We start from the raw sequence: 27407 nt of genomic DNA on the forward strand, positions 1-27407 counted from the left end.
CAAAAAAAGATGAACTTAAATATGCATGTTATATGATAATAAATGAATATGATGTCCATACTCCAAAAGTCCATATCATACCAAATTTGCATTAAATGTAAAGAAGCGTTACAATTCCTGGTTTTGTACCTGTTATAGATAGCAGGTGAAACAGCATTTAATTCTTCTTTATCTCTTAATTCAATCATACTTGTACCATCCCAATTTACTTCTTCATTTTGCCCCCATTTGATCAAACATTAACAATTTATTACTCAGATTTAAGCATAAGATCTGAAACTAATTAATTTCCAAATTTCAATTGGTTTAAAATTATTAAATTTATCAATGTAACAGTTATTTTATGACCTTGAATTTTTTAATAAAATTGAATTGAAAAGAATTTTACTTAAAATTATTTAATTAAAACTCACTAAAGTTAGATCAAATTAAATAAATCTCCAAATGTTTTCAAAAAATTAAAACAAATGACATTCAATTAAATGTAATACTACCCTTTAGTCAATTAAGTTTATTAGTTGACTTGATCAATGAATCTAATTATAATTAAAGTTTCATTTTTTTATTAATTTCATTAAATTTAGAGATTAAATTAAACTTTATTTTGTAAAATTAAGTCTCAAATCTCACAATCTCACTTTACAAATCTAGAATGCCTTTTACATTACTATACTTTAATTAAAAATTATAAGCAAATATAGTTTGTTGAATTTAATTAGCTAAAATTGTTATCTTTGATTTTTTTAAACCTTATAAATACAATACGTACATAAAGTGTCACGATTACAAATATAACTATATAAATTTAAATATAAAATGTGATGGCTATATTATTTATAAGGAAAAATAATAATTGTAAGGACTAAAATTAAATAAGAGCTCTCCCATTGTAGGCTTCCAATCATTTCAAAAGCTGACCTTTGAACGGACTCTCTCTTCTTCTTCTTCCAAATTGCCCAAGTACTGCCGGTGATTCCCCTACACTAACCTCAGGCTATACACGTGTCACGAATCAGATGGGTCAGACCCTTTGACTTGACGACCACAGTCAAAAACCCTAACCCAAGAAAACAAAACCCATCTTTTAATTTCTTCATTATTTTAATATTTTTTTCAGTTTTACTTTTCCTTCTCCTATTTATTAATTCTTCCCCTTTTTTCCTCCTCCGTTTCATATTCTTCTCTCCTTTTTTCTTAAATATTTTTAAAAACTTTACCCTTTTAAAACCAATTTTTTCTTCTTTCTTGTGCTTGATTTCGATCCACCTAAAACCTTTTTTAAGCTATTTTAATGGCGGTTAATTCTCCCAGTAGCTCCTCTAGCTTGGAGTTGACCATATCCATGCCTGGTTTCGCTTCTTCTCCTTCCGGTAAGCTCGAATCAAATCGAACCGAATTTTATTTTTATTTTCAAGATTTGTTCTTCTTTGCATGGCTATGATATAGGTTTTAGATTTAATAAATATTTTTCCTCTCTTTAAATATGACAGTGAGAGATTTGGATATGAACCAATTACCGTCTGAAATAGCTGAAGAAGAGTGGATCACTGGTATGGAAGATGATGAAGAAAGCGCCATTAATGGCGGCCCTCCTCGTAAAAAGCTTCGTCTCTCTAAAGAACAGTCTCGTCTTCTTGAAGAAAGTTTCAGACAACACCATACTTTAAACCCGGTAATTATCTTAAACATATGATCAAAAATTTATTACCGATTATTACGGTTCATTTATCATATATATACGATCTTTAAATTTTGATGCATGATCGCCAAATGTATTCATAGCTCGTTTTAAGCAGATGTGGTGCATGTAGGATAAATTTTATACGCGCAAACATGATATATTTTTTTTGATAATTTGGGGAGGGGGAGCTCTTGTGGGAAGAATCGCCCATGACCTAGCGGTTTTCTGCTTAGCGCTTATACCATTTGAGTTAAAGCTCATTGGTAAACATGATATATTACGCCATCGGTTTCAAACGAGTCATGGATATATTTGACGATATTTATTTTAATTTTTTTATTTGTATTTGATTGTCGGAATTTATTATATGGTGAGTGCAGAGACAGAAAGAAGCACTGGCTTTAGAGTTGAAGCTGAGACCGAGACAAGTTGAAGTGTGGTTTCAAAACCGTAGGGCCAGGTATTACTGTTCAAAAATCCAATATATATATTGTTCAGGTGACATTAAAATCTTTATGGTCCTCTTTTTTATAATTTTGTTGGTAGTTACGACTAAAAAAGGTGGCTACTACAACTAGCTAGGGTAGAATTAAAGTTGACAGAATATAATTTAATTATTTTACATAATCTGAATCTGATTCTTCTACTCGTATTATAGATATCGTACCTTCATTAAAGTAGACAACGATCTTTCTCTAATTTAGCTTTGTTTTCATTTGGATATTTCATGCGATACTCTATACAATTTCCCACTTTTGGTTATATATATCATTAACATATGTACATGCTTTTGGTTCTTTTCATGGCAAAGGAGATAATTAAAAGTAGGCCATTTGTTATAACAATAATAAAATTATACTCAAAATTGTTACTAATATCTTATATTTTTAAATTAGTTGAATATATGACATAATATCATAATTTCTATAATCAAAAGGGTTAGATTTAGTTTATTGACAAGTTCATTTGGTTAAAGAATCCATATTTATTCACAATTCAAATATAATGGATATATATGTCCAAGAGTATGTTTGTGGTTATTCAATTTTACTACTTTCATATAACGATTATCGACATTCAACTTGTTATGTTTTGATAATCCAATATTTTTTTAAACAACGGAGATTACTCGATTACATTAGACCAAATTTTCCTATGTGATTGATGGATTGTCATTGTTTCACTTGGTTGATAAGTAGCTACATAAGTAAAATTTGGACTATATCGATTGTGTAATCTCTCGTCGTTTGAAAATTAATATTGTGTTAACAAAATATAATAAATTAAATATCGGTAACTATTACGTAAAACTATTGTAGTTGGATCGCAGCAATTTTTTTATTCCAATTAGTAGATTTTTTTTTTTAGAATTAGTTAGTTATTAATTTGATGCATTGATATAAAAGCAATGGATAGTTTTTAAATGAATAATTTTGAGTCAAAAGTTCACAAGAAATTAATTATGTTTACTAACTATAATTAAGGTCTTATTTTGTGTGTGAATTACTTGAGATTTGTTGGTTAATGATTAGGTTAGTTTAGTAAGAAATATATATTGATAGAAAGTAGATTTTGAACATTTCAAAAGAAGTGGATTATTTGAATTCTATAGTCAATATGGGTTGCTCATACTAGATATATAAGCCGGTAGTTTTAATTCATGTTAACATTCATATGCTAGGAAGTTGCTCTTTCAATAAAATATATAAGCAAAAAACCTTCAAATAACTATTCTATGAAATATTTATGACATAAACATGACACAACAAATAGGAAGTAGTAATATATAAGAAAACATATTATTTGTTTGAGCTCTTGCCTTTGATCACATAACGTAAGGAAAAATAATGAACAAAGAAGAAGAATAAACTGGTTTTAAAAATTAAATAGGTGATGAAAATCAATATGACCTTGTTTTACAGTTTAACTTGTTCAACTATATTAACTATCAATTCAACCACTTAATAAAGTAAATATATATGTATAATTTTAAGTACTATAATACATATTAAAAAAATCATTCAGATATATCTCAATCTTCAAAATTGTTAATTTTACTTCATTTTTCCATTTTAAATTTCAATTAATCCAACTTTTTTATAATAATTAGGAAAAGACGGGCACTTGTTGGGGGAATTTAACTCACGATCTTAATAATTTTTTGTTGAGCATTTATATTACCGTGGCTGTATCTATTTTTTAAAATTAGAGTTTTTTTCACTTTAAAAACTTCAAAATATGTCTTTTATATATTTGACATTTAGTTTAAATAAATTTTTAATATAATAAGACACTTTCCATATGATTATATATACAAAACTCTCTCATAATAAAAAAAACTACTATAAACACATCTCATATGATTTCTCCCATTCAATTTAGGATTAACCAGATCGGCTTTTGAGTAATCGAACTGGTTGAACCATATCTGGTCAGATCCGGTCCTTAAAACATTAGAATAAAGAATGGTTTCCAGAATCAGAAAAAGGACACGTGAGGGACAGATGGCTGAGAAAACAAGTGAGCAGTTAATGATGAGGTTACTTGAAATGAGGTCATCTTTTATGTAGCAATATAATTATGACATGTCTAAATATGAAGCTAATGATATCACACAACATTAACTGTTTCATAAAAGATGTTTGGTTTGTTACTCAGATCATACCTCTCTAATAACTCTTCTTTGACTCATTATTACATGCATTTAATTATGTGTTTTACTATCAATTACTACTACATGTACTAATACATTGCATTATTGAATCAAATTATGTCAATTAAACTGTTAATAATCAGTCAAAAGTAGTACAATTTGCAGTTTATGGAGTTTCTATAACTTGACATGTAACCTAATGAAGCATAAACCCTAGAAAAACTATTCAGGTACAATAAATTGGAAAATGTTCATTTATAACTTACAAGTCAAGGCAGTTATAGATCATTTAATAGTAGGGGGTGGGAGATCGTACGGTTTTGAACCAAATTGAACCGAATCAAAACTTTACTTTTTCTAAAATCAAACTAAACCAAATTTATAAGATATAAAATATTGTAAACCGAATCAAACAAGTCGACTCGGTTGATATTTTTAATTTTAGTTTTTAGTTTTTTTTTGGTAATGAAATTTAACTGAAATTATGCTATTGTACAAAACCAAATCAAACCGAAAATCGATATGAAAACCTATATTCTTCTACTCCTAAAGAAACAGGTGGGGGCAAAGGCTTTAAATAATGCATGCACAATCATTTGTACCTTCAAAAGAAAATAAGCTAAAAAAATTTATGATTTTTTTCCTTAATTTACATAAACATATTATAAAGCTTAATTTAATGATTCCCACCAAAAATTTAATGATTTTTATTTTATTACAATTATCAGGAGCAAGCTGAAGCAGACAGAAATGGAATGTGAGTACTTAAAGAGATGGTTCGGATCATTAACAGAACAAAACAGAAGGCTACAAAGAGAAGTTGAAGAGCTTAGGGCATTAAAAGTCGGTCCACCGACCGTTTTATCACCTCACACTTGCGAACCTCTCCCTGCTTCTACACTCACCATGTGTCCCCGCTGTGAACGTGTCTCCACCACCGCCGCGGCGGCGGCGTTCGACAAGGGTCCGACCACAACAGCCACGGGCTCTGCAACTGCGGCCGCCACCACCTTGTCCTCTAAAGTTGGGACATCACCCCTTCAATCCCGTCAATCTTCTGCAGCTTGTTGATTTTAATTAATTAATTTAATTTAATTAATTAGTCTTGATTTGCTGTGTAATGATTGGTTTATTTATTTACTTTGAAAGGAGAGAAAAGGAAATAGATAATCAAGAATGTTCATATTAGTTTATACCAAAAAGCCAAAAGATAAAATAAAATAGTGTAATGTTTTATGTATATAACTTTTCGATCTTTTATTTGATGATCTGTTGCAAATTTATCCGATTTTATATTATTAGTTTAATTGCCAACTTTTCAGCTTAAAAATACTAGTTTTTAGTTAAATTTGTATACAAAGTAAAATTTAAATTCCAAAATTTAAAATAAAATTAAAAATAATAAAAAGTTTATGTTTAAAATTTATATTTGAGTTAATGTTAAAAAAAATCACGAACTTTACATGTTTTCTCATTTTAATCATGCAGTTTAAATTTTCTCATTTTCATGCACGAATTACCATTTTTTTCTCAAATTCATGCACGATGCTGAGGTGTCACGGATCAATTGGTGTAATTCGCTGAGGTGGAGGTCATTTTACACCAATGAATGAGTGTCACTTCAGCACCGTGCATGAATTTGAAAAAAAGTGGTAGTTTGTGTATGAAAAAAGATAAAATTAAAATGAGAAAACGTGTAAAAATTATAATTTTTTTTTACATTAACCCTTTATATTTTTCACGATTAAATTGAAAAAGAAACAAATTTAAAACTCAAAATAAATATAAATAGATATAATATTTAAATCAATTGCGCAAATTTGAATATAATAGATTATTAAACTATTACAGATTTACAAAGTTTACAAATTCTGAATAGATTTATAATAATTCGAAAAAAATTCACTTTAAATCTTTTTTAAATCATTAGTCCCAATGTATAGTGCATGCACATATCCATATATTATCGTTTCAATTATTTTACTAATTTTTACTAATCATGAATGGATGATTAATTAAGACTAAATTACTTTATTAAAGAAATGTAATTTCTTTGATTCCTCTGTTCTTAATTTGTTCTCCATAATGTGAAATGCTAATTAACATAAAATCTAAATCAAGAAAATGTTCCTATTTTGTTCTCCATACTTTCAGTCTTGGTGGAATTCAAACCCTTCAAAGCAACTAACCCATCTACAAGTGGAATAATAGGAAGTCCAAAAAAATTCAAACATAAAATATGCTCATGCAACAATGTATAAGAAAAATCAGCTCTGAAAACATTATGATTATCATGTAATGAAATTACATATGTGGAAATTACGGAATAGTGATTTACAATTATTAGAGATAATAAAATTATAGTTAAAAACTCGTCTAACATTTTAATCTTAAGAATTAATTGAATATTTAATAGAATAACAGAGTTTCTATAATTAAAAAGTATAAGGCAAAAATTCAATAATTTAATATTTATTTATAGATTTCAAATTTAAAAGATTTTTATGTGCGGAATTTGGTATCATAGCATGTTAACTAGCTGAATATATGGTTTATCTTCTCTATATATATTACACCCAATTCGATACAGATTATCATTATGGTTGAATATCGATAAAACAAATATGAAATACTGTTTATCAATTTGGGACAGAGCATTGACTAATTGTTAAAGTTTTATTTTATTGATTAGAAAAAATTGGAGAAACAAAAACCCTGCAGATGTTACGTAGTCTTTAATTTATGTAAACAACATTTAATAAAAAAATCATCAAAAAAACTTTATTTAAACAAAAATTGTTTTTTTTTTTTATCAATAACAAAAATTGTTAAAAGTTGCAAAATGTTTAAAAACAGTAGCTGCTCCACGTACTTAACTTTTAAGCCCATTTTTGTTCCGCTTGTGTTGAAGGCTTTAGTCACTCAAATGGACTCCAGCAATTTGATGGCAGGCCTGCGACGTTGGGCCAATGGGTGTTACTTTAGAGAAATTTAGGAAAAATACTATGTTTTTATAAATATTTACAAATTCTACCTCACTCGTCAAAACATAGAGAAAATACTCTCCGTTTTTTAGCTTTTTATATTTTTACCCTAAAAGCTATTTTTCTTGTTTTAATACCTGAATTTTTCAATAAAATACGCTGAATCTCTATTATGTTTATCTTTTTACTCTCTGGATTTATCATTGTTTTCACTCACTGTGCTTTTAGGGCTCCTGAAAATATTTTAATGGATGAACAAGAATCTATTGTTTTTACTGGTTTTCTTTCTTTTCTCGATGGTGTCGTCGCTGCTGGCGTCTCTATGGTCTCCGCTGCCGTCCACGCGATCACCGCTCGGATTTAAAGGATCTAATTGGATCTATATGGTGCGAGTACTAAATCTGCTTTTGCTCATCTTGAAGAAGAAGACGATGAAATTATTGAATCTCGCCGGTCGGCTATGGTGAGAGAAGGGAAGAGCGGTGGTCATAGGACGATTGAGGTGGATGAAGCCGATGTAAATGTAAAACTGATGATTTCATTAACCGGTTTTAAAAGAAGCTGAAGTCACAAATAGTTGATTCCATTATACGGTACACAAAGATGGTTCTTAGAGACAGTGACAATGCAAATTAATTTGAAATTAGTATTCTTTTATTATTAATGTTGAATTTTAATTTATGTTTTAAGTTCATAATGTTACCCAATATTTTAATTTTCTGCAATTTTAATTTTAGACCAGATTTTGTTTCTCTATTTTTGGTTTGATAGTTAAATTAATTGTTTTGGTTTGCTAAAATAAAGTCTGAAACAATTAAAGAAGGGAGATCATTTTGTATTCATCTTATAAAAGAATCAATAGTTAGCTTGGTTTGCTGATAAAAAAAAAGATGATCAAAATGGCTAATTAATTATGTAAATTAATTTTGCAGGTGAAAAAGCAAGTTAATTAGAGCCTACTTGACAGAAGCAAGATGATTTAACAATGATCATGTGCTAACTTTTGAGGAATATATTTCTAATGGTGTCATCGGCACTTACTATCCCATCATGATACTTATTGCTTAATCTTTGTATGATACCTCATGGGCATATGGAGAGCAACTGGAACAACGTAAATTTTTGTTTTATTTTAGCAGTGAAGTTTTCCTTAAATTTTTGTAACTGCGGGTTTGCTAGCTGACTAGTGATTGGCAGAGCCTATGGTTTAATGACATAAGTTTATTGTGTGCGAGGGATTTGTCAGTAGTAACTAATCAAAATATTAAAAATTCCAGTAGTAGCTTATTTTAAATAATTCTGCATAAATTATGCAAAATAAATTATGCAAAATAAATTATGCAAAATAAATTATGCAAAAAGTATGATAAGATTATGATAATATTATAAAGTTATGATAATGTTATGATTAAATCATGATAAAATTATGATAAAGTACGTAAAATAAATTTGCATAATAAGAATATGACAATATTATGATAAAGTTAATAATAATATTATGATAAGCTCATGATAAACTTATGATAATATTATGAAAATAATATATTATTATGTATAACTTACATAAAATAAATTATGATAAGGTTATAATAATATTATGATAAAATCTTGAAAAAGTTATGATAAAGTACGTAAAATAAATTTGCATAATAAAATGATGATAAGATTATGATAATATTATGATACTATTATGAATAATTTTGCATAAATTACGTCAAATAAGTTATGCAAAAATTATGATATTATTATGATAATATTATGATAATGTTATGATAATGTTATAATAAAGTCATGATAAAATCATGATAAGGTTATAATAAAGTACGTAAAATAAATTTGCATAATATAATGATTAAATTATGATGATATTTTATGATAATATAATGCTATGCTTATGATAATATAATGATAAAGTTATGATGATATTTTATGATAATATAATGCTATGATTATAATAATTTAATGATAATATAATGATAAAATTATGATAATATAATGATAATATAATGCTATGTTAATGATAATATAATGATAAAATTATGATAATATAATGATAATATAATGCTATGTTTATGATAATATAATGATAATTTAATGATAATATAATGATAAAACTATGATAATATTTAATGATATTATAATAATAATATTTTATGATAATATAATGATAATGTAATTATAATATTATGATAAGTTAATGATAATATTATGATAAGGTTATGATAAAGTATGTAAAATAAATTTACGGCATCATGATAAAGTTATGATAAGATTATGATAAGTTTATAATAATGTAATGATAAATTTATGATAATATTTTATGATAAAGTTATGATAATATTTCATGATAATATAATGATAATATTATGATAAAGTACATAAATTAAATAAAAATAATTATGCAACAATTGTGACAAGATTATCATAATATTTTGACAATATTATGATAAATTTATAACATGGTTATAATAAAGTACGTAAAATAGATTTGCATAATAAGATTATAATATTATGATACTTTAATGAAAATATTATCTAATTTTGTATAAATTATATAAAATGAAGTATGCAAAAATTATGATAAGGTAATGATAATATTATGATAATATAATGATATGATAACATTATTATATGATAAAATTATTGATAATATTATGACAAGGTTTTGAAAAGATTATGACGAGATTATACAAAAATATGTAACATTATTTTGCAAAATAATATTATGATAAAACTATGATAAAATACGTAAAATAATTTTTATAATAAAATTATGATAAAATACGTAATAATTTTTAAAATATAGACATATTATAGAATCAATAGAAACAGTTACTCTTTCAAATAAGATAATTATATTTATAATTAATAAAAAGATTTGAAAATTCTTTAAAATTATATTATAAAAATATTCATTTAAGAACTGTTAAGCTCGCTTAAAATTGAATTATTGTAAAAATTGGAAATAAAATAAATATTTGACATGCAAAAGAAAAAATACAAAAAATTAAAAGAATGAGTAAAAGTGGGAAAATTGATTGAAAATGGAAACAATATGCAACAGGTCACTTAAATGCATGAAAGAGAGAAGGAAAAAGACAAAAAGAGAAAGAGGAAAAATAGAAAGAAAAATAGAGACCTGACACATGCATCAGACATGTGATATATAATAAGAGTAAAGTCATAATTATTTTTACATCGGAGAGTAAAAATATCAAATTGATAGAATTATGATGTAATTTTACTAAGTTTTCCGTGTTGAAGTACGAAACCATATTATGTTTTTATTTTAGGTAAATTTCTAAATTTCTCGTTACTTTACTTTATATATATATATACTAATATTTATTTAATTAATATTTATTAATTAAATAAAAATTTAATTAGAAATTAATATTATTGTTAAATTCGCGCGCGCGCGCGCATACACACACACACACACACACACACACATATATATATATATATATATATATATAATTTTATGTTACATTTATATGATCCATTATTATTTAACCGAATTCTATTTATTTATGTTTTGAATTGAATTTTTTTAAAAAAATTATAACTATTTTATTAGTTTTAATACTAATATAACGTTCTAATTTCATTATAATTTCATTAATAATAAAAATAATAATATCTATAATTCTATTACTAGATAGTGAATTATTTAAATAACTATAATAAATAAATAAAATATTATTATAATTTTCTCCATTTGTTGTGTATTTATGTTTTTTTTTTAGTATAGATAGATATTATCATACATATAGATATAAATATTAGACTTTACCAACAATGTGATCACAATAAAATAATTAAATTTACAGATAAATTTGTTTTTGTTTTTATTTTCTTTCATAAAAGCAATTTATTATGCTGTTTTTTTTTCTGTTTCAAAATTTATTACTTTTCAATACTTATTATGGGCCTTTAAGCCCAAACAAAACCAATTTAACTCAAAATTCTGTTTATGTATCAAAGTTATTGGAGCCCAACAGTAACACTCCAACAATAAGCCCAAGCCCAAGATCATAATCCCTTTCTCTTTTCAGAAGGGAAAAGAGATTTTTAGACAAATACACCTAAAACGCATAAATATTCTCACAGCTACTATAAAAATTTAATTATAACCATAACACCGTTTGACATAAGTTTCTTTTGAAAAATACGATTCCTCCTGGCTAAGTAAACTGAACACGCTACCAGATAAGACTGTTGCCTAGCCACCAACTCGTGCGGCGGAAGCATCTCGCCGTCACCTTCCTCCTCGTCCTCATCTATCTATTCAAAATCGGCGGCGACGGAGATGGTGGGTTTTGGGGTTGGAACTGGGAATTCAAGCAATTGTCTTTAGTTTCAATTGTAATCAAGATTAGAAGAAGGTGTTTTTAATGGAAGAATTCGTCGGTGACGGAGATGGTGGGTTTTGGGGTTGGAATTGAGAATTCAAGAAGAAACCATATATCAATGCCAAAAGTAGTGCATCTGATTCTATGGATTTTGCCGATACTTATTATTCTTGTATTTGCAATTATTTGTTATGGTTTTTTTTATTTATAGTGGATGCATTCTTTGTGTTTGATAAAATACTTCAATGAAAATGTGTTAAGGTTTTCTATTCAAATATATGATTATCTTTTATCTTTTCTATTTGGACATTGATATTATGATAGTTCCCAAATTTAGCTGCATTTTCCATTGATCTCTCTCACGTCCATCCATGAATTAATCTGCATGTTCGTCTTTTTTTAAAATTGAAGGTAAAATGGCTGCCAATTAAACTTATGGTTTATATCGGTTTACTAAATATAAATTTACCAACGGTTAACTATCGGTTTACTTAAAAAACAATTTGTTATTGTTTATTTTATTAAAGTTATAAAATATTAAACTTATGGTTTATATCGGTTTGCTAAATAAAATTTACCAACGGTTTACTATCAGTTTACTTAAAAAATAATTTACTATTTTTATTTTTTTATTAAAATATTAAAGAGATGTAAAATAAGTTTTATTGGTTAACTTTTAGAAATCTATTAGAAAACTTTAGGGATATTTATTGGTTATCTTTGGGTTACCTAATAGTTGAAAGTGTAACCTGTCAGTAAAAGTATTTGGTAACCATTTAGTAAACTTTTAGTAATCTATTAACAAACGTAAAGCAACACTATCTCGATTTAAATTGTTTTATTATCAATGAATTTTAGGAAACCTATTAGTAAATTTTGTTGGAGACCTTGGGTATCTTAGTACACATTTTTATAGTATACTAATACAAAATTGGTGAATTTTGGGATATCTATTATTTTTCATTGGATAACATGTTAGTAAACACTTAAAATTCTATTAACTAATAGTAACAATACCCTTACACAATTTTATTTACTATTTTAGTTTTTATAAATTCAGTAGTTATTTTTAGTAAACTGTTAATGAATTTGTAGTAAACTACATGTATTTTTCTTTATAAAAAATTATTGGTAACTATTTGGTAACCTGATAGTAAACTTTTAATAAACTTTTATATAATATACTAACAACAGTAGAAATTGTCTATTAGTTGTAATTGACATTTGTTAATCTATCAAGACACTTTGAGTAACCTATAAGTAAACCTATAACAATGTTCAAGGGATATAAAATAGGATTGACTTAAAATCTAAGTTTGGATGTAGGCTTAACACGATAAAATATGCTAAAATGAAATATTATTTAATTTACTAAAATAATTGGTGTACCATTAGTAAACAATTGGTTAACCAACATTGGAACGAAGAGCTTCATTGAGCTTCATAGTACGTAAATGTCAAGAATCAATGCCTAACGAAACCTCATTTCGCACCTTAGCAAAAACTAGCCAACATTTCCATTACAACAGCTCAAAGCTACACAAAATGCAACCATATTATTTCAGGGTCAACTGCTGTATGAACTTATAAATTATCAGTTTACTAAAAAAGTTAAGTTAATTTACTAACAGTATACTAACGATTTACTAAAAATTAAATTAGTAAACCTTTAGTAACCCTCTAGTAACCCTATAGTAACCTCTAGTATCATTGGACAAACTCTCCATCTCCACAAATAATGAACAACACTTAATTCCATTTAAATCAGAATAATTTAACATAAGCTTATTCAGGTAAAAAAAATTACAATCTCAATCACCAAAGTAAGAAAATGAAACAACAGCACTTGGTCTTTGCTTATTTTTTTTCTTTCTCTTTGTACTATTTGTATCGTTTGACTTCTCCACATGAAGATATTTGGTTTAGTAATTTGATCAAACAGTTGGTAGGCATAATCCATAGTGGTAGAAAATGACAACAACAGTTGCGAGTGAGCTCTCTTATGACATATGAGATTTAGACCAACCTAAATCAAACCAATACTCACAATCTGACGATCAAAATCAAGAACTAAGAAAACCCAATTTATAGTTGTGTCTACCGATAAAAACAGATAAAACATCGAAGGAATTCGCCATGTCTGACAGCAACGACGGTGTTGATAACCAGTACGGCGGCAGCTCCGCTCTAGCCTCAAGAAAATCCGCCACAATCTGATTCCCCATCTGAATCATCAAAAAGGGACTCTTTCTACTTAATAATACAAATTGTATTTTTTTATATTCTGGACAGTGAAAAACAAAAGAAAAAGAAAGATGGAGAATGATGTACCTTTGCAAAGAGATAGCGTCCGTATGAAGGAGAATATTTTGGCTTTTGATAGTGCTGAGTCTAATTTCCACTATTTCATATGGTGATTTTGCAATGAAAGAAATATGGTGGTACGCGTGAGAATATTTATGCCTATTGTGGTGCTGGGCCTAATTTCCACAAGGGAAAACCATAAACAGAAAAATAGATCGAGCCCAATAAAATATAGATCAAATAGTATATACTGGGTAGCATATTCTTTTGACAATAACCTCATAAAAAATAATAATGTAGATCTCCATAGCCACACTTAATCATTTGGTCCAGCAAAAAAATACATACCATAATTCTATGTATTTTACTAGGATATTTAAGTTATAATTCATAGGGATATTCGTCAATAAAACTACAAAGTTTGCACTAATTTAAAATTCTATCACAATTTTTAAAATTAACAGCATCACTCACAAATAAAATTGTTTTTTAATTCTATCACCAGATTTGGAGGTAGCATATGGAGAAGTCTGATTGCCATAAATAATATTGATAAAGTTATGATAAAATTATGGTTTATTATTAAAATACAATTTTATTTGTAAATATTCATTTGTGTATTTGCTACACGTAAATGAGCTATAATTCAATAAACTTTTTCTTATAACTTACACATGTATCATTGAAGCACAAAATCCGCACAACATAATCTTCAATTCTCATCATATTTTTTTAAAACAATAAAAAAAATTAAATATAAAATTCTCAAATCGAATTACGACATCCAAATTGTATAATTTGTCTATAGCTATAATTGTATGAGAAGCAAATAATTGGAAGTTTCATATCTTGTTTTGTGTCAAAAACATGTTGATATAATCCAAGAACCCTAAAAGATTGATGGAGTGTCCTAACGTAAACATTTCATGCAAAATCATGAGCTGGAAAAAAGAAAATAAGAGCACAAAAAGATGGATTTTCAGACAAATCATCAACAGCTAAGAATAGGGGTTACAAAGCTGGCTAGCTAACATCAAAGCCACACTTGATCTTTATCTTGTCTCAGACAACAACCTCATCCTACAACTAATCTTTTTTTATTTTTTTAAGACATAACCAAAATCCCTACTTATAATGATTATATTATTCATTGAGTTTAACCTATGGTATGATTTTTTGAGTGAATTTATTATTTAAAATGGTATTAGAGTTTTCATAATCGAAATGTCTAGCGTTCCATCTTTAGCAACTCTCATATACTTAACGGAATTGAGCGAGGCAGAATATGTGTGTGTAATTTCGCGCTTCAAGTTTAATTGGCATTTGCTCGCGGCAGTATGTTTGAAAATATAAAAATAATAAAAATGCGTCTAGTTCATGATAGAATTTTCTCCAATGCTTCTTTGGTAGCAAGGGGTATTCTAAACCCGGATCTTATTGGTTGCTTGGCGTGTGATTTGGAGGAATCAAGAATTCATATTATTTGTCATTGTGGGTTTGCTTGGAAATTTTGGTGTTATTTTTTGAATAGATGTGATATTCCTTGGGTTACGCCTCGGTCGATAGAGATTTTTTTCAGCGTTTGGTCTTCTATCTCTCATCCGTCCTTCAAGAATATTTGGCGTCTCATTTGGTTCTTTGGTATTTGGGAGTTGTGGAAAGCTCGGAATAACAGAGTATTTAATGATTCGGAGATTTCGTATGAGTCCCTAGCTTACTCATGTATTTCCAAGGCGGTTTTTTATTATTCTTCTTTTCATCCGCATTTTTCTTATAGCGGAAACGATGTGTTTAGATGTTTGTACTCTTTTGTTGATTCCTTTTGATTGATCCATTTTTGGATCTTTTGCCTTCCACTGCTTGTGGTTGAGCTTAATAAACCATCATTTATCCAAAAAGAATAAAAATGCGTACTATTATTAAAAATTCTTTTGCAGTTCGTCCTCTGAGTAAATTTTCTGGTTCCGCCATTAACTAAATCAATAAGAAAACAGAATTGCAGTGATGATGTCGGTGACTAACGCACAGGGAATAATATTCATATTCAACTATAATACTAATGAACATCAAATACTACAAAAGAGGGAACAATGGTGCCCTATTGATCAATACACCGCAATCTTTTGTTTTTTTTTGTTCTTTCTTAATTCTATTTTCTTTAATTTACTCTTTATTTTTAAATTATCATAAATTAAAATCTAAAAATTATCAGTTTGAATACTTAAATCTAAAAATATTTTAAATTATATTTACAATACAAGATAAAAAAAATTGACAATGATATATATTGTTTTTAGAACATGTCAACGTGAAATTAAAAAAGAGAGTTCTAATAATAAATATTTTTATTATTATAATGAACATACAGAAACAGAAATATTTAGAAACTTTTTATATAGACTCGGTCTATCATGTCATTTGTGTGCTAAACCAATCACATTGTAACATATCATTAAAATGTAAACAATATTATAATATCACTATTGAAATTTGTACACACTTATTACAAGATATTATAATATTGCCATCATTTCAATGACGTGTTATAATGTGATTGACTCGGTCCACAAATGACATGATGGACTGAGTCTATCTAAAGATTTCTCATGGAAACATATTAAAACAATATTAATCTATCAAACTAGTAAATTAACAATTATAGGTAGAATTCACCATGAGGTCCCTATTTTATTATTTTTATTCAGAAGATTCTTATCTCAAAAATGCTATCTTCCCAAACTCTATGTTTGCCAATTTTTCATTTTCATTCCCTTTTTTGTGCCTAGAAAAAAAATTGTAAATAGATCGACCGAAAAAACACGAAAAATGGCATCAAAATTGCAAAAAAGACAAATAAAAGTACCAAAAAAATAAGTTTTTCAAGGTAGGAATCTTTTGAACAAAAGTTTTAAAATACAAGGCCTCATAATGAGTTTAGACAAACAAGAATTTTTATGTAATATTTTGAGCATATTATATATAAATTTTCAAATATATAGATAACAATTCTGACCACTTATAAATATGTAAACTCCCTCCAACCGAACATTTTAATTTAAAAATCAATAGAAGTACTAAATGAACAAAATCACATGGGGCTTTTAAGTGACTTGTGTGTTTCATGTCAAAATTAATACTACCTAATGATATTCTATAGTCAAACAATGTATTATTTTTCTAAAAGAAATGCCCTCTTTGACTCATAAATTATATAGAAAATATTTATATTTTATTTATCCTAAAATATAGAAATTTTTTGATGTGTTAAATGCTCTTATTTAGATTTTTGACAAAATATCGTACTTATTTTTGTTGGTTACAATTATGGACTAATATTGATTGTTCCAATGAATTTTTAATTAAAATTTGTTAATTAGAATAAATTTGTGATTATTTTATAAATAAAATTTAAAATATGTAATAGAAATAATTTTTTTTAATTAATTATATGTAAATTAAAAAGTGTAACCTTTTTTTCTTGTGACTAACATACATTGTCTAATTTTATTTTTTGTCAAGAAAACAGTTTTCCTTTCCAACCTAAATGTTTGTCAAAACATTAGCTCAACATGTCTCCAATAAACCATTAAACATGTTTCCTGTTAATTTATCTTCTTCAATTCTAAAAAAAAAATTGTAAGGGCAAACTCCGAACATATTAGGGTACGTTTGATTTAAAATCACAAATCACAAATCACAATTAATTTTGTTAATTTTTTAATTAGTTAAATAGGATATAAAAATTAAATATATATAAATATAGCAATGGAAATAAATGATTCTCATTGATTGGGAAATTTCATTCTTTTTTCCTTATAGTTTTTTTAATTTAATATAAATCATATTTAAGAAGATTACTATTTTTTCCAAAAATAAATCAAAACTAAATATATTTTTGTTTCAAAATTATTAATAATTTAAATTTCTTATTCTTAAATACTTATCCTAATACAATAATTTAATAAAACTTAATTTGATAAAAGAATGTTCTTTTTGAACGAATTACTCCATACCAGTATTATGATTAATTAATTAATTAAACAACCCCACAATCACGAAATCTATTATATTAATAATTTTATTAGCGTACCAAAGGATTAGGATCCTCATAAACAAACTAAAGTTTAATCAATTGATGTATTATTTTATTTTAATTACATCAACTCATGATCTAATACAAATCTTATAGTCACATGTCAAACTATTAGCCAATAAGACTGCATGCATGTGATCTATTTAAATATGTATAATTTCATGATTAAGTTAATCAAGATTAGTAGTAATACTTATAAAATGTCAAAAATTAATCCATTCACAAATTATTGGTTATGTTCTTCAAAAAAATAAAATAAGTAGTTATATTGTCAATTTCGATTGGGTTGTTAATATCAAGGGAACCTTTTTTTCCCTCTTATTACATATAAAGTGACATTTAGAAGATCAAGAGAAAAGCAAATAAGAGGATATAAAAATTTAGGGACAATTGTATCGAAAAGAATAATTTAATCTTATTGTTTGGAAATTGAAAATTGGAGGACCACCACTTCCAATTTAGTCTTGGTGCGAAGGAGGTGTACTAGGCCCAATAAAAAGCATGAGGCAATTCCTCAAGGGGTGGGCCTTATGCAAAAATTCATAATTTTCTGAAATATATTTAACGGGCCCCAAGTATCAAGATGTAATCTTGAAATTATAATTTTCATAAAGGAAACAAATCTTGAAAGTATAAAGAAGATTAAAGGATAAATTATAATACCTAGATGATCAATTGGCACAATTATTCTAGCTTAATCAAAAATTTCGAGTTCGAATTAAGTGTCGCTACAATTTAATATAAATCTAACCGCTTATATGTTTTTATATAATACAATTTCAAATTAATTAGTACTATTTAATAATCGGATAGTGTATGGTTGTAAAGACTTTGATCTTTATATCACAAATTCACCAAATAATGATGCAAATACTTTTGTTCATATGCAAAAATTTCATAAAAGATCAAGAAAGTTCAATTACAAAATTATATATTGTTTTGACAAAGATCTTTGCATAATTTCTTTCATGCATATTATTGGGTCATAAACCCTACCATATTGTCTAGTAAACTTCATTAATAACTTCCTCTCCACGCCCAACTTGACCACCCATAATGGTCCTATATATATATTCTCTACATTAAGGTTTTTTTACATGTACATGTTTTTCCTAGCATTTTAGTCCCAAACGAATATCATGGGGTATGAAATTGGTACCATATGTATCCTATTTAGATAAAAATAATTAAATAAAGTGAAGGAAAAGAGGAAAAAGGAAAGGCGAGATGGTGTGATGCTATGATCATTGTTAAATTGACAACTCATATGATTAATCAAGGTCATTGCATTAAAGTAATTACATTGTAGGTGTGTAAGAATTCAACCAAACCGCAAAATCAAATTCAATCGATAAAATTGGTTTGATTTAGTTTGATATCATAATAAATCAGATTTTGATTCGATTTGATGGTTAACTTAAAATTAGCTGAGTTCTAATATAAATTGAAATTAGAGGTTCGGTTTTAATTCCTAAAAATCTTTAGTTTGATTTTAGAAAGTAGAAAATTTTATTTCAATTCGGCTCGGTTTGAATTGAATAAACATCCTTAATTGCATCTTAAGTAAGTAAGAAGAATTAGTTAAATATCAAACAAAGGATCAATTCACCCCCTCAACTTGGCACGAAATATCAAATGAGTCATGTTAGACGATTTTGGTACAATTTAACCCGCAACTTAGCAAAACGGATCATTTCTACCCGCAACTTAATAAAACCGGCTCAAATTCATCCTTCTGAAAGAGTGGATTATCTAAATAAAAAAGATTAATTCTAATTAATCTTAATTCATACTAATTAAAATGTTAAAATAAACTCTAATTGAAAAAAATTAACCCTTTAACCCTTCTCTTCTTCTTTCCTTCCACTTTCCACCGCCGCCACCGCCGTCCGCCCTTCGACCACTGTTTGATCTGCTCCGGAACAGATTTGAAAAGACTCATATCTGCTCCTGAGGAGCAGATCTGAGAAGCCAAAACGAGGAACAGAGCTCCTCTATAAACGAGAAGCAACAGCTCCTCTAAAAATGAGGAGCTGTCTACTCCTCTAAAAATAAGGAGCAGAAGCTCCTCCACAAACGAGGAGCTCTGCTCCTCCTTTTTTAGCCCCTCGCCGGAAAAACGAGGAGATGCTCCTCCTCAGTTTTCGGCAAAAAATGGGTGGAAAAAGGGGGGGGGGGACCCCTCAATTTTAGTTGAAAAAATAAATTGATTTTTAAAGTTTTAAAATATAAGAGGTAAAATTGAAATTTAAAATACATTAAGTATTAAATCAGAAAATAAATAAAATATTGAGTATTATTTTAAACTATTTTCCCTTTAAAACCAGAGAGTGTATGACACTTTCTTAGTGAGGATGCGATTTATACAATTTTATAAAATTGCAGGTTTGTTTGATTCAAAAACAATATAAATGATTTATTTGATATTTTGTGCCAAGTTGAGGGGGTGAATTAGTCCTTTGTTCGTTAAATATCATAACAAATTAAGTTACGAGAATTGATTTCTTACACGGATTTAATATTTTGAAAGGGCAAGAGTGTCATTCATGTGGAGAGGGCCGCAGTGGCGGTGAGTTAGAGGCCCAATGGGCCGACAAAATGTCGTCTTTTAGATTCACGCATGCTGTAAAAACTCTACTTACTCTGTGATAAACGACTCAAAAAGAGAGCCTAGCACAAACTTTGAAGTTGAACCACTCAAAGCTTGGACTTTATACTTTCTTTTTCTTGCATCAACTCCTTTTTGCAAAACTTTGTAGGAATGTCATGCAATTTTTCAAATCATAATTAGTCTATTAATTTGACCATTATTCATATGTAATGACCACCCATATATAAATATATATGCACATTGCACACATTTTTTTATTGTTCATTTTGATGTGTAAATAGGTTTAGTTTAGAGCTATTAATTTAAAATATAAAAAAGTTAACTACATTTTTATAAATCTAACTAAATTTTAAAATTCCAATAATTTAGCCAGTGTAAAAGATTAATAATATATTTAGCCAAAGTTTACTATTGTTCAATTTGATATGTATTTTTATATAATAACCTAAAAAACATCATATAAATTGTTGTGTTTAGTGTATTTTTATAGTTTTTTATATATATAATTTATAAATATATAAATTTTAATGCATCATGTCTATTATATTGTTGTGTTTAGTGTATTTTTATAGTTTTACATATATAATTTATAAAAATATAAATTTTTAATGCATCATGCCAAATATCAATTAAGCAATTTTTAAAATTGGATGATAATTATTGTCAACCTTTAAAATTGATTGAAATTAGAAGATTTGATTAGGCTTATAAAAAATAAAAAAGTTTAGGAATTTAACATCTATATCTATATAGTAAAAATAGAAAAATTTAATGAAAACGTTAAATTTGATCCGAATCAAATCAGTATACAAAAGCGAAAAGATGGAAGATGCAAGACAGGAAAACTACATATATGTAAAATGGATGGACAAAATGAAAGAAGTTGAAGAAAAATGATATAGACAAGGATCCAAAGTTAATTTAGCAATGTGATTAGACATAAATTAGGTTTTTAAATTATATAGACATGAATTGATGGAAGCATCTTTTTTTTAAAGAAGAATAAATAAATTTAAAAAAAGAATTTGGACATGCATATATAGCTAGAAAAAATGTGCTTTATGCATGCTTGAGTACAATTATATATAGACAAGCATCTGCTAGCAACAATTAAATGGAGACAATTGAGATTGATAAGAAATCTAATCTAAATCCACTAAAGTTTCTATTACATGTATTTATGTTTATGAAATTTCCGACACATACATTTGGATGAACTATTTCTGCCCATCAACAATTAACTTAATGTTACATATAAATATACTATTCTTGCTTCAAATAATTATATTTGTTGATTTTATGTGTCTTGTTTTTGGTGGTAGAGATGTGGAGCAAGCAATGGGCAAAATTTTGATGGCTCTTTAAAGATTAACACCAAGTTGAATACTTTTATTGTCGAGGAAAAGTAATACTTTATTACTAGAAAAGGGAATTTGAAAAATAATAATGATAAAATAATTATAAAAAAAATCAAAAATCAAAAAGTTGATCATCCACAACTTTAGTTTGCACCTCTCCTAAAAAACATAAAATTATCAATGAAAAGTTTCTGATTCAGCGACGGATTTCAGTTTTATACCGATGGAAAACTGATTTAACGACATATTTCAGCCTTCTAGCGAGAAAAAAATTCATTGCTAGAATGTTGTAAAATAATGATCGAAATCTTATTTAATAATTTGAATTTCAATTATTAGTGAATTAGTTGCTCGATAAATAAAACTTTACATTAAATTTTTTCGTAGATATTAATAGGTCGGAGGAAAATTTATAATACAATATTTCAAGAACCATAAAATTTCGAATTTAATCCTCTATATATATATATATATATAAGAAAAGTTAAATCACCCTAAAAATAAAAATAAATGAACAAATAATGGATAATATTATTATGATAATGGGGAAGAACTAGAAGAAAGAAGATAGGGTTTGGGATGTTAGAGTCTGCAACTATATTTCTCGTTGCAGAGATGTGCACGTGTGTGGTGGCCCTTACAAAAGCTTGAATGTACATGTGCTACGCCACGTGTCAGCATGATGACTTGTCTTCCCCACAAAATTGGGTCCTATTGTCTTGGTTTAGTGGTCATGTACACATGGACCCCAATCATTGGATGGAAACCTAATGCTTTTTTAATATATAGATGAGGTACTGTTGGCCTTTCATCATCCATATGTACATTTTATTAATTTTTATTTTTATTTTTTAATTTTAATTTTAAATTAAATTAAATTTATAATTAGATAAATTTTGTCAAGTTGGATGAACTAAATTATTTAATTCGGTGCATTTTTTTTGATTTGGTTTGATTTTTCACTTAAAATTTTTTAATTTAACATTTTTAAAATCAAATTGAATTAATAATTAATTTTTATATTACTAAATCAAACCGAGCCGTATTAATATCAATTTGATTTAGTTCGTCGGTTTGGTCTGATTTTTTTGATAATTTGGTCTGATTATTAGCATAATTTAAAAGCAACGAAAGCCATTGTATAATTCTGATACATTTTGTAGTGTATATGAAGCAGCCACCTTGTTCATTGCCAATGCACAGTAATAATGGCTTTACATGGTGGCCCTCATTAATTGAATCATTTTGAGATTGACATTTAATCATTGAGCTACATATTGAATTGATTATATTTTAGATTAATTTATAAGTAACTAAAAGGATTGAAAAAATATTTTCATAAAAAAAAGGATTGAAAAAAATATAAAATTATTAGCATATATTTAATTTTTTTATTATTATAAAATGAGAAAATTAAACACTCGTCTCGAATTACAAAGCTACAACCGTTATATTATGATTGTGAAATGATTTTATTAAAAAATTGAATAAAATTACAAAATATGTATTCATAACAAAAAATTATAAAATATAAGTAAAAACTATTCATAAATTTATTATTTAAAAATTATGGATTCGTACTAAATACCTTTAACATTCACTTTTATTCTCATATCTTCCTTTTAACTATCAGATGCTCTTTTTGAGGTTCAAGCTCATCAATAAATCAAGTTTTGTTTATTAGTCTCCAAATCTTTTACGAACACAAGATCAAAATCATTAACGAGTCTATTCTCTTAATTTTATTAGCTCAACTTCATAGTATTAAATACGAACACATGATCGTCGACAGATCAAGTGACAAATACTGAGATTCTAGCTAACCCGGCCATCTTATATAAAATCAATCGACTTATATTAAATATCATTAACTTTCACTTATAAATCACTTGGTTTCTATTTAGAATTTGATGTATGCTATTCGACATTTTTTTTTATAAAGTATGTTATTCGTTTACATCAACTCCAACAATGCGAAGACTAGAATTCGAGATCTGCCTCATCCGATGATTTTTCGATCTGCATAGTAAACCAGTTACACGTTTTTTATGTTATTTTTGGCATTAATTTAAAAAAACAGAGATATATATATATATATATATATATGTTGCACAGTTCGAATTATTGTGGGCATCTGCATGCTCATGTAGTCGGTCTGTAACAGATGTTTTAAACTTTTTCTTTTGAGACTTTTTCTAAGAAAGAATTTTATGGTGGGCATAGACTTCAGTGCCTTAAAGAAAAAGAAAATTGATGCTTTAGAATGATATTATATGATGCATAAATTCAATTATAGAGCAGCAAAATGGACTGACATTTTTAGGTATGTGAATGCGACTCATCTTTATAATTCCAAAACTTGTTCCCCAATGATACATTATTTTCCAAATCATTAGTTCAAATTCCCACTATTTCCTTTATTAATTTACTATTTTGTTCATTAGTAATTAATCTTCATTTGATTAATAAATCCGACGTATATGCTCTATGTCATCTCCTGCTTCACAAGTTTATGCGGCTAATAATGATCATAATATTTTTTTAAGAAAAGAATACTACATTCTGCCCCATATTCAGCATAATGTAGTATATATATTCTGCAATACAACAAATTATGGGACAAGTGTATATATATATTTTTTGACATAAAAATATATATATTGGATAAGTCTTACCCCCTCGTTCGAAACGATTGTCCACTATTCTATTTTTTATATGTTCTAATATATTTAGCTATTTTCAAAAGGTTTAATCACTAAATAAAAATTGATATTTTTGATTTTTTAAGTTTAAAGTCCAAATTTTTAATTTCATTAATGATCTTTTAATGGAGGATATATGAGGTGGACGAGTTTCAACTATGACGAACATTTAAATCTTCCACATTCAAACTAATCAACACTCGAGACAGATACGTCTCTTGCGGAAGCCAAAATCTAGCGTCAAGTTTTAAATGGATGCATATATAAGCACATTTTGGACCCGCAATATCACTCAAGTCAAATAAGCGTCCTACCGGCTCATTCGTTTCTTGAAAATTTGTTTTATCGATTAGAATTAAATTTTAATAAATATATTTCAATTATAACCAAGTGAGCATAGTTCGGTTTCATTTGATTTAATAAAATTTAAAATCAAACCATACTTTAAGGTATAATATATTAATATCATACAACGCTATATATATATATATATATATATATAAATATATATAAATAGTAATAATAATAAAAAGGCCAAGCCCTAAAAAAGTACCAAACTTTTGCAATTTTTATCATTTATGACCAAATCTTTCAAAATTTATAAATATAACCCGTTTTAGCAAGTTATTTTCCTTTCATAGCCATATTCGAATCAAACCGATTGCTTGCCAACATGACAACCATGTATATAAAATTTAATCACAATAAAATATCAAACATCTGCGTGATTTGTCTTAATAAAAAGTTTAATCACAATAAAAAAATCAAATTGATTCAAAAATGGCTATAAAAGGAACATAATTTGCCAAAACGGATTATATTTGCAATTTTTAAAAGGTTTGGTCATAACTGACAAATATCGCAAAGATTTAGTATTTTTTTTAGGGTTAAACATAATAAAAATAACCTCATTTTAAAAATTGTTTTTTTTGATCGGTTCAGTTTACCAATTAATATCGGTCATTGTTTTTCTCTCTTCCCCTCTAATATCCGACACACACATTTAATCTTCCAATTAATCATTTTTTTTTTCAAATTAATAAAGTGTAATTTTTAAATCCAAAATTTTGATAGTTTATTAGATAATGATTTGGATATTCTTCGTCAATTTTAGAAATTGAAAAATTATATTGTAACTCCAAATTATACCTATTTTTTGGATTTATTATTATTATAAATTTTTTAGTTTTATGAATAATTATTTAACATAAATTGGTATTTTATTCCGGTTTAAAGAGATTTATGTGGATTAAATGAGGATTATGGACATGAAAATATGCTTATATCGAGAATTTGGATATCTTTATTTCATTTTATGAAATTGATAGACTAAAACGTTTAAATTATTTTTTAAAATTTATTTGATAAAATGGTTAAAATTTTAGATATAAAAATTATTTTTCCAATTAAGTAAGCATGTTTTTATATATAAATATGGTCAAATGAGAATCAATTCAGAAGATAGATGCATGAACAATCTTTTAGTATATAAAATTACATGCCTTTTGAATTGTTTTCTAACTAATGTTTTGATCAAAAAGATTCCCTTAAGCATGAAAGGCCTCACTTGTGACTTAATTCAAATAAATATACTAATGATGTCTTTTGTCATGGGAAGGAGACTATTAGAATAACTCCATGATGCTAAAATGTAGATGAAAGAATTGAAATTAAGAATAGGTGAATTTCAAATGCATGGAATGGATGTTAAGTACAAGAAGAAAAGAATAAAAGCAAGGAAGTATGGAATTGACTAAGATAGGAGTGCAATTAGGAAATAAAAAAAAAATCAAGAAAATGATTGGAGTATGTAGTTATTAATGATTTATATAATTAATACTCTTCTAGAGATTTTACTCTTTTCAATAACATATGCATTATTCATGTATAAAAATTAGAAAAAATGCTTTATAACCTATTTTTTTAATCTAACCCTTTTAATCCACCTTACGTTTTAAGATTTTATTAGTCCAATTCCCATTTAAAAGTGTCTATCTCAAAAAAAAAATAAAAAAAATTCAATCAATCCACTCTTTGATTGCCACGTCAGGCGATACCAAAAAATGGGTTAAAAGTGTTGAATTATATAACATTATTCAAAAATTAGTGTTGTAACAGAGTTGTGTTAAGTCGCACAATATTTTGAAATATGTTTTTTTTTTCGACATGTAAAATTTAATTACGTAATAATTAGTTGTTAGTAGTTAGTAGTTAATTTTTTTGACAAGAATAAATGTTAAACTAGCGTAAAGCACTTGACCCTACTGAAATACGAAACCAAAATCTCAAGATGCACTTGAAAGACCTAACTATTTTTAGTTAGGCTTCATTGGCGATTTAAAATATATTTAATATGTATTGACTCAAACTCAAATTTGAGTTACGAGTCAATTGTTGAGCCAGATTCAAACATTCAAATACAAATACATGGCTCAATAGATTCATGAATAAGATAAATTTTTTAATTTTTATAATTTATATAATATTTTGATTTTTATATTATGTTTTAAAAATACGACTTTCTAAATTTGTAACTATGGACTATTAACAACAATGGTCCGGGTAAAAATCTTTTATCTCTATCTAAGCCAACTCTGATCCTTTAGAGTTTTTTTTTCTTATTTTTTCTTCGGCAGACGTCAATGGTTTGTTTTTTCTATTGACGG

General features: G+C 26.9%; 1 protein-coding gene across 1 annotated transcript; it reads left to right on the top strand.

Moving 5' to 3' along the window:
- Positions 1-1134: 1134 nt before the first annotated feature.
- LOC126680346 (homeobox-leucine zipper protein HOX3) lies at positions 1135-5618 on the top strand. Its single transcript, XM_050375465.2, has 4 exons — positions 1135-1370; positions 1491-1672; positions 2062-2141; positions 5063-5618. The coding sequence occupies exons 1-4, from the start codon at positions 1292-1294 to the stop codon at positions 5403-5405; spliced, it is 684 nt and encodes a 227-aa protein (XP_050231422.1). The 5' UTR covers positions 1135-1291; the 3' UTR covers positions 5406-5618.
- Positions 5619-27407: the final 21789 nt, after the last annotated feature.

This window comes from Mercurialis annua, linkage group LG5 (genome assembly GCF_937616625.2).
Source record: "Mercurialis annua linkage group LG5, ddMerAnnu1.2, whole genome shotgun sequence".
In the NCBI taxonomy this organism is placed as follows: Eukaryota; Viridiplantae; Streptophyta; class Magnoliopsida; order Malpighiales; family Euphorbiaceae; genus Mercurialis; species Mercurialis annua.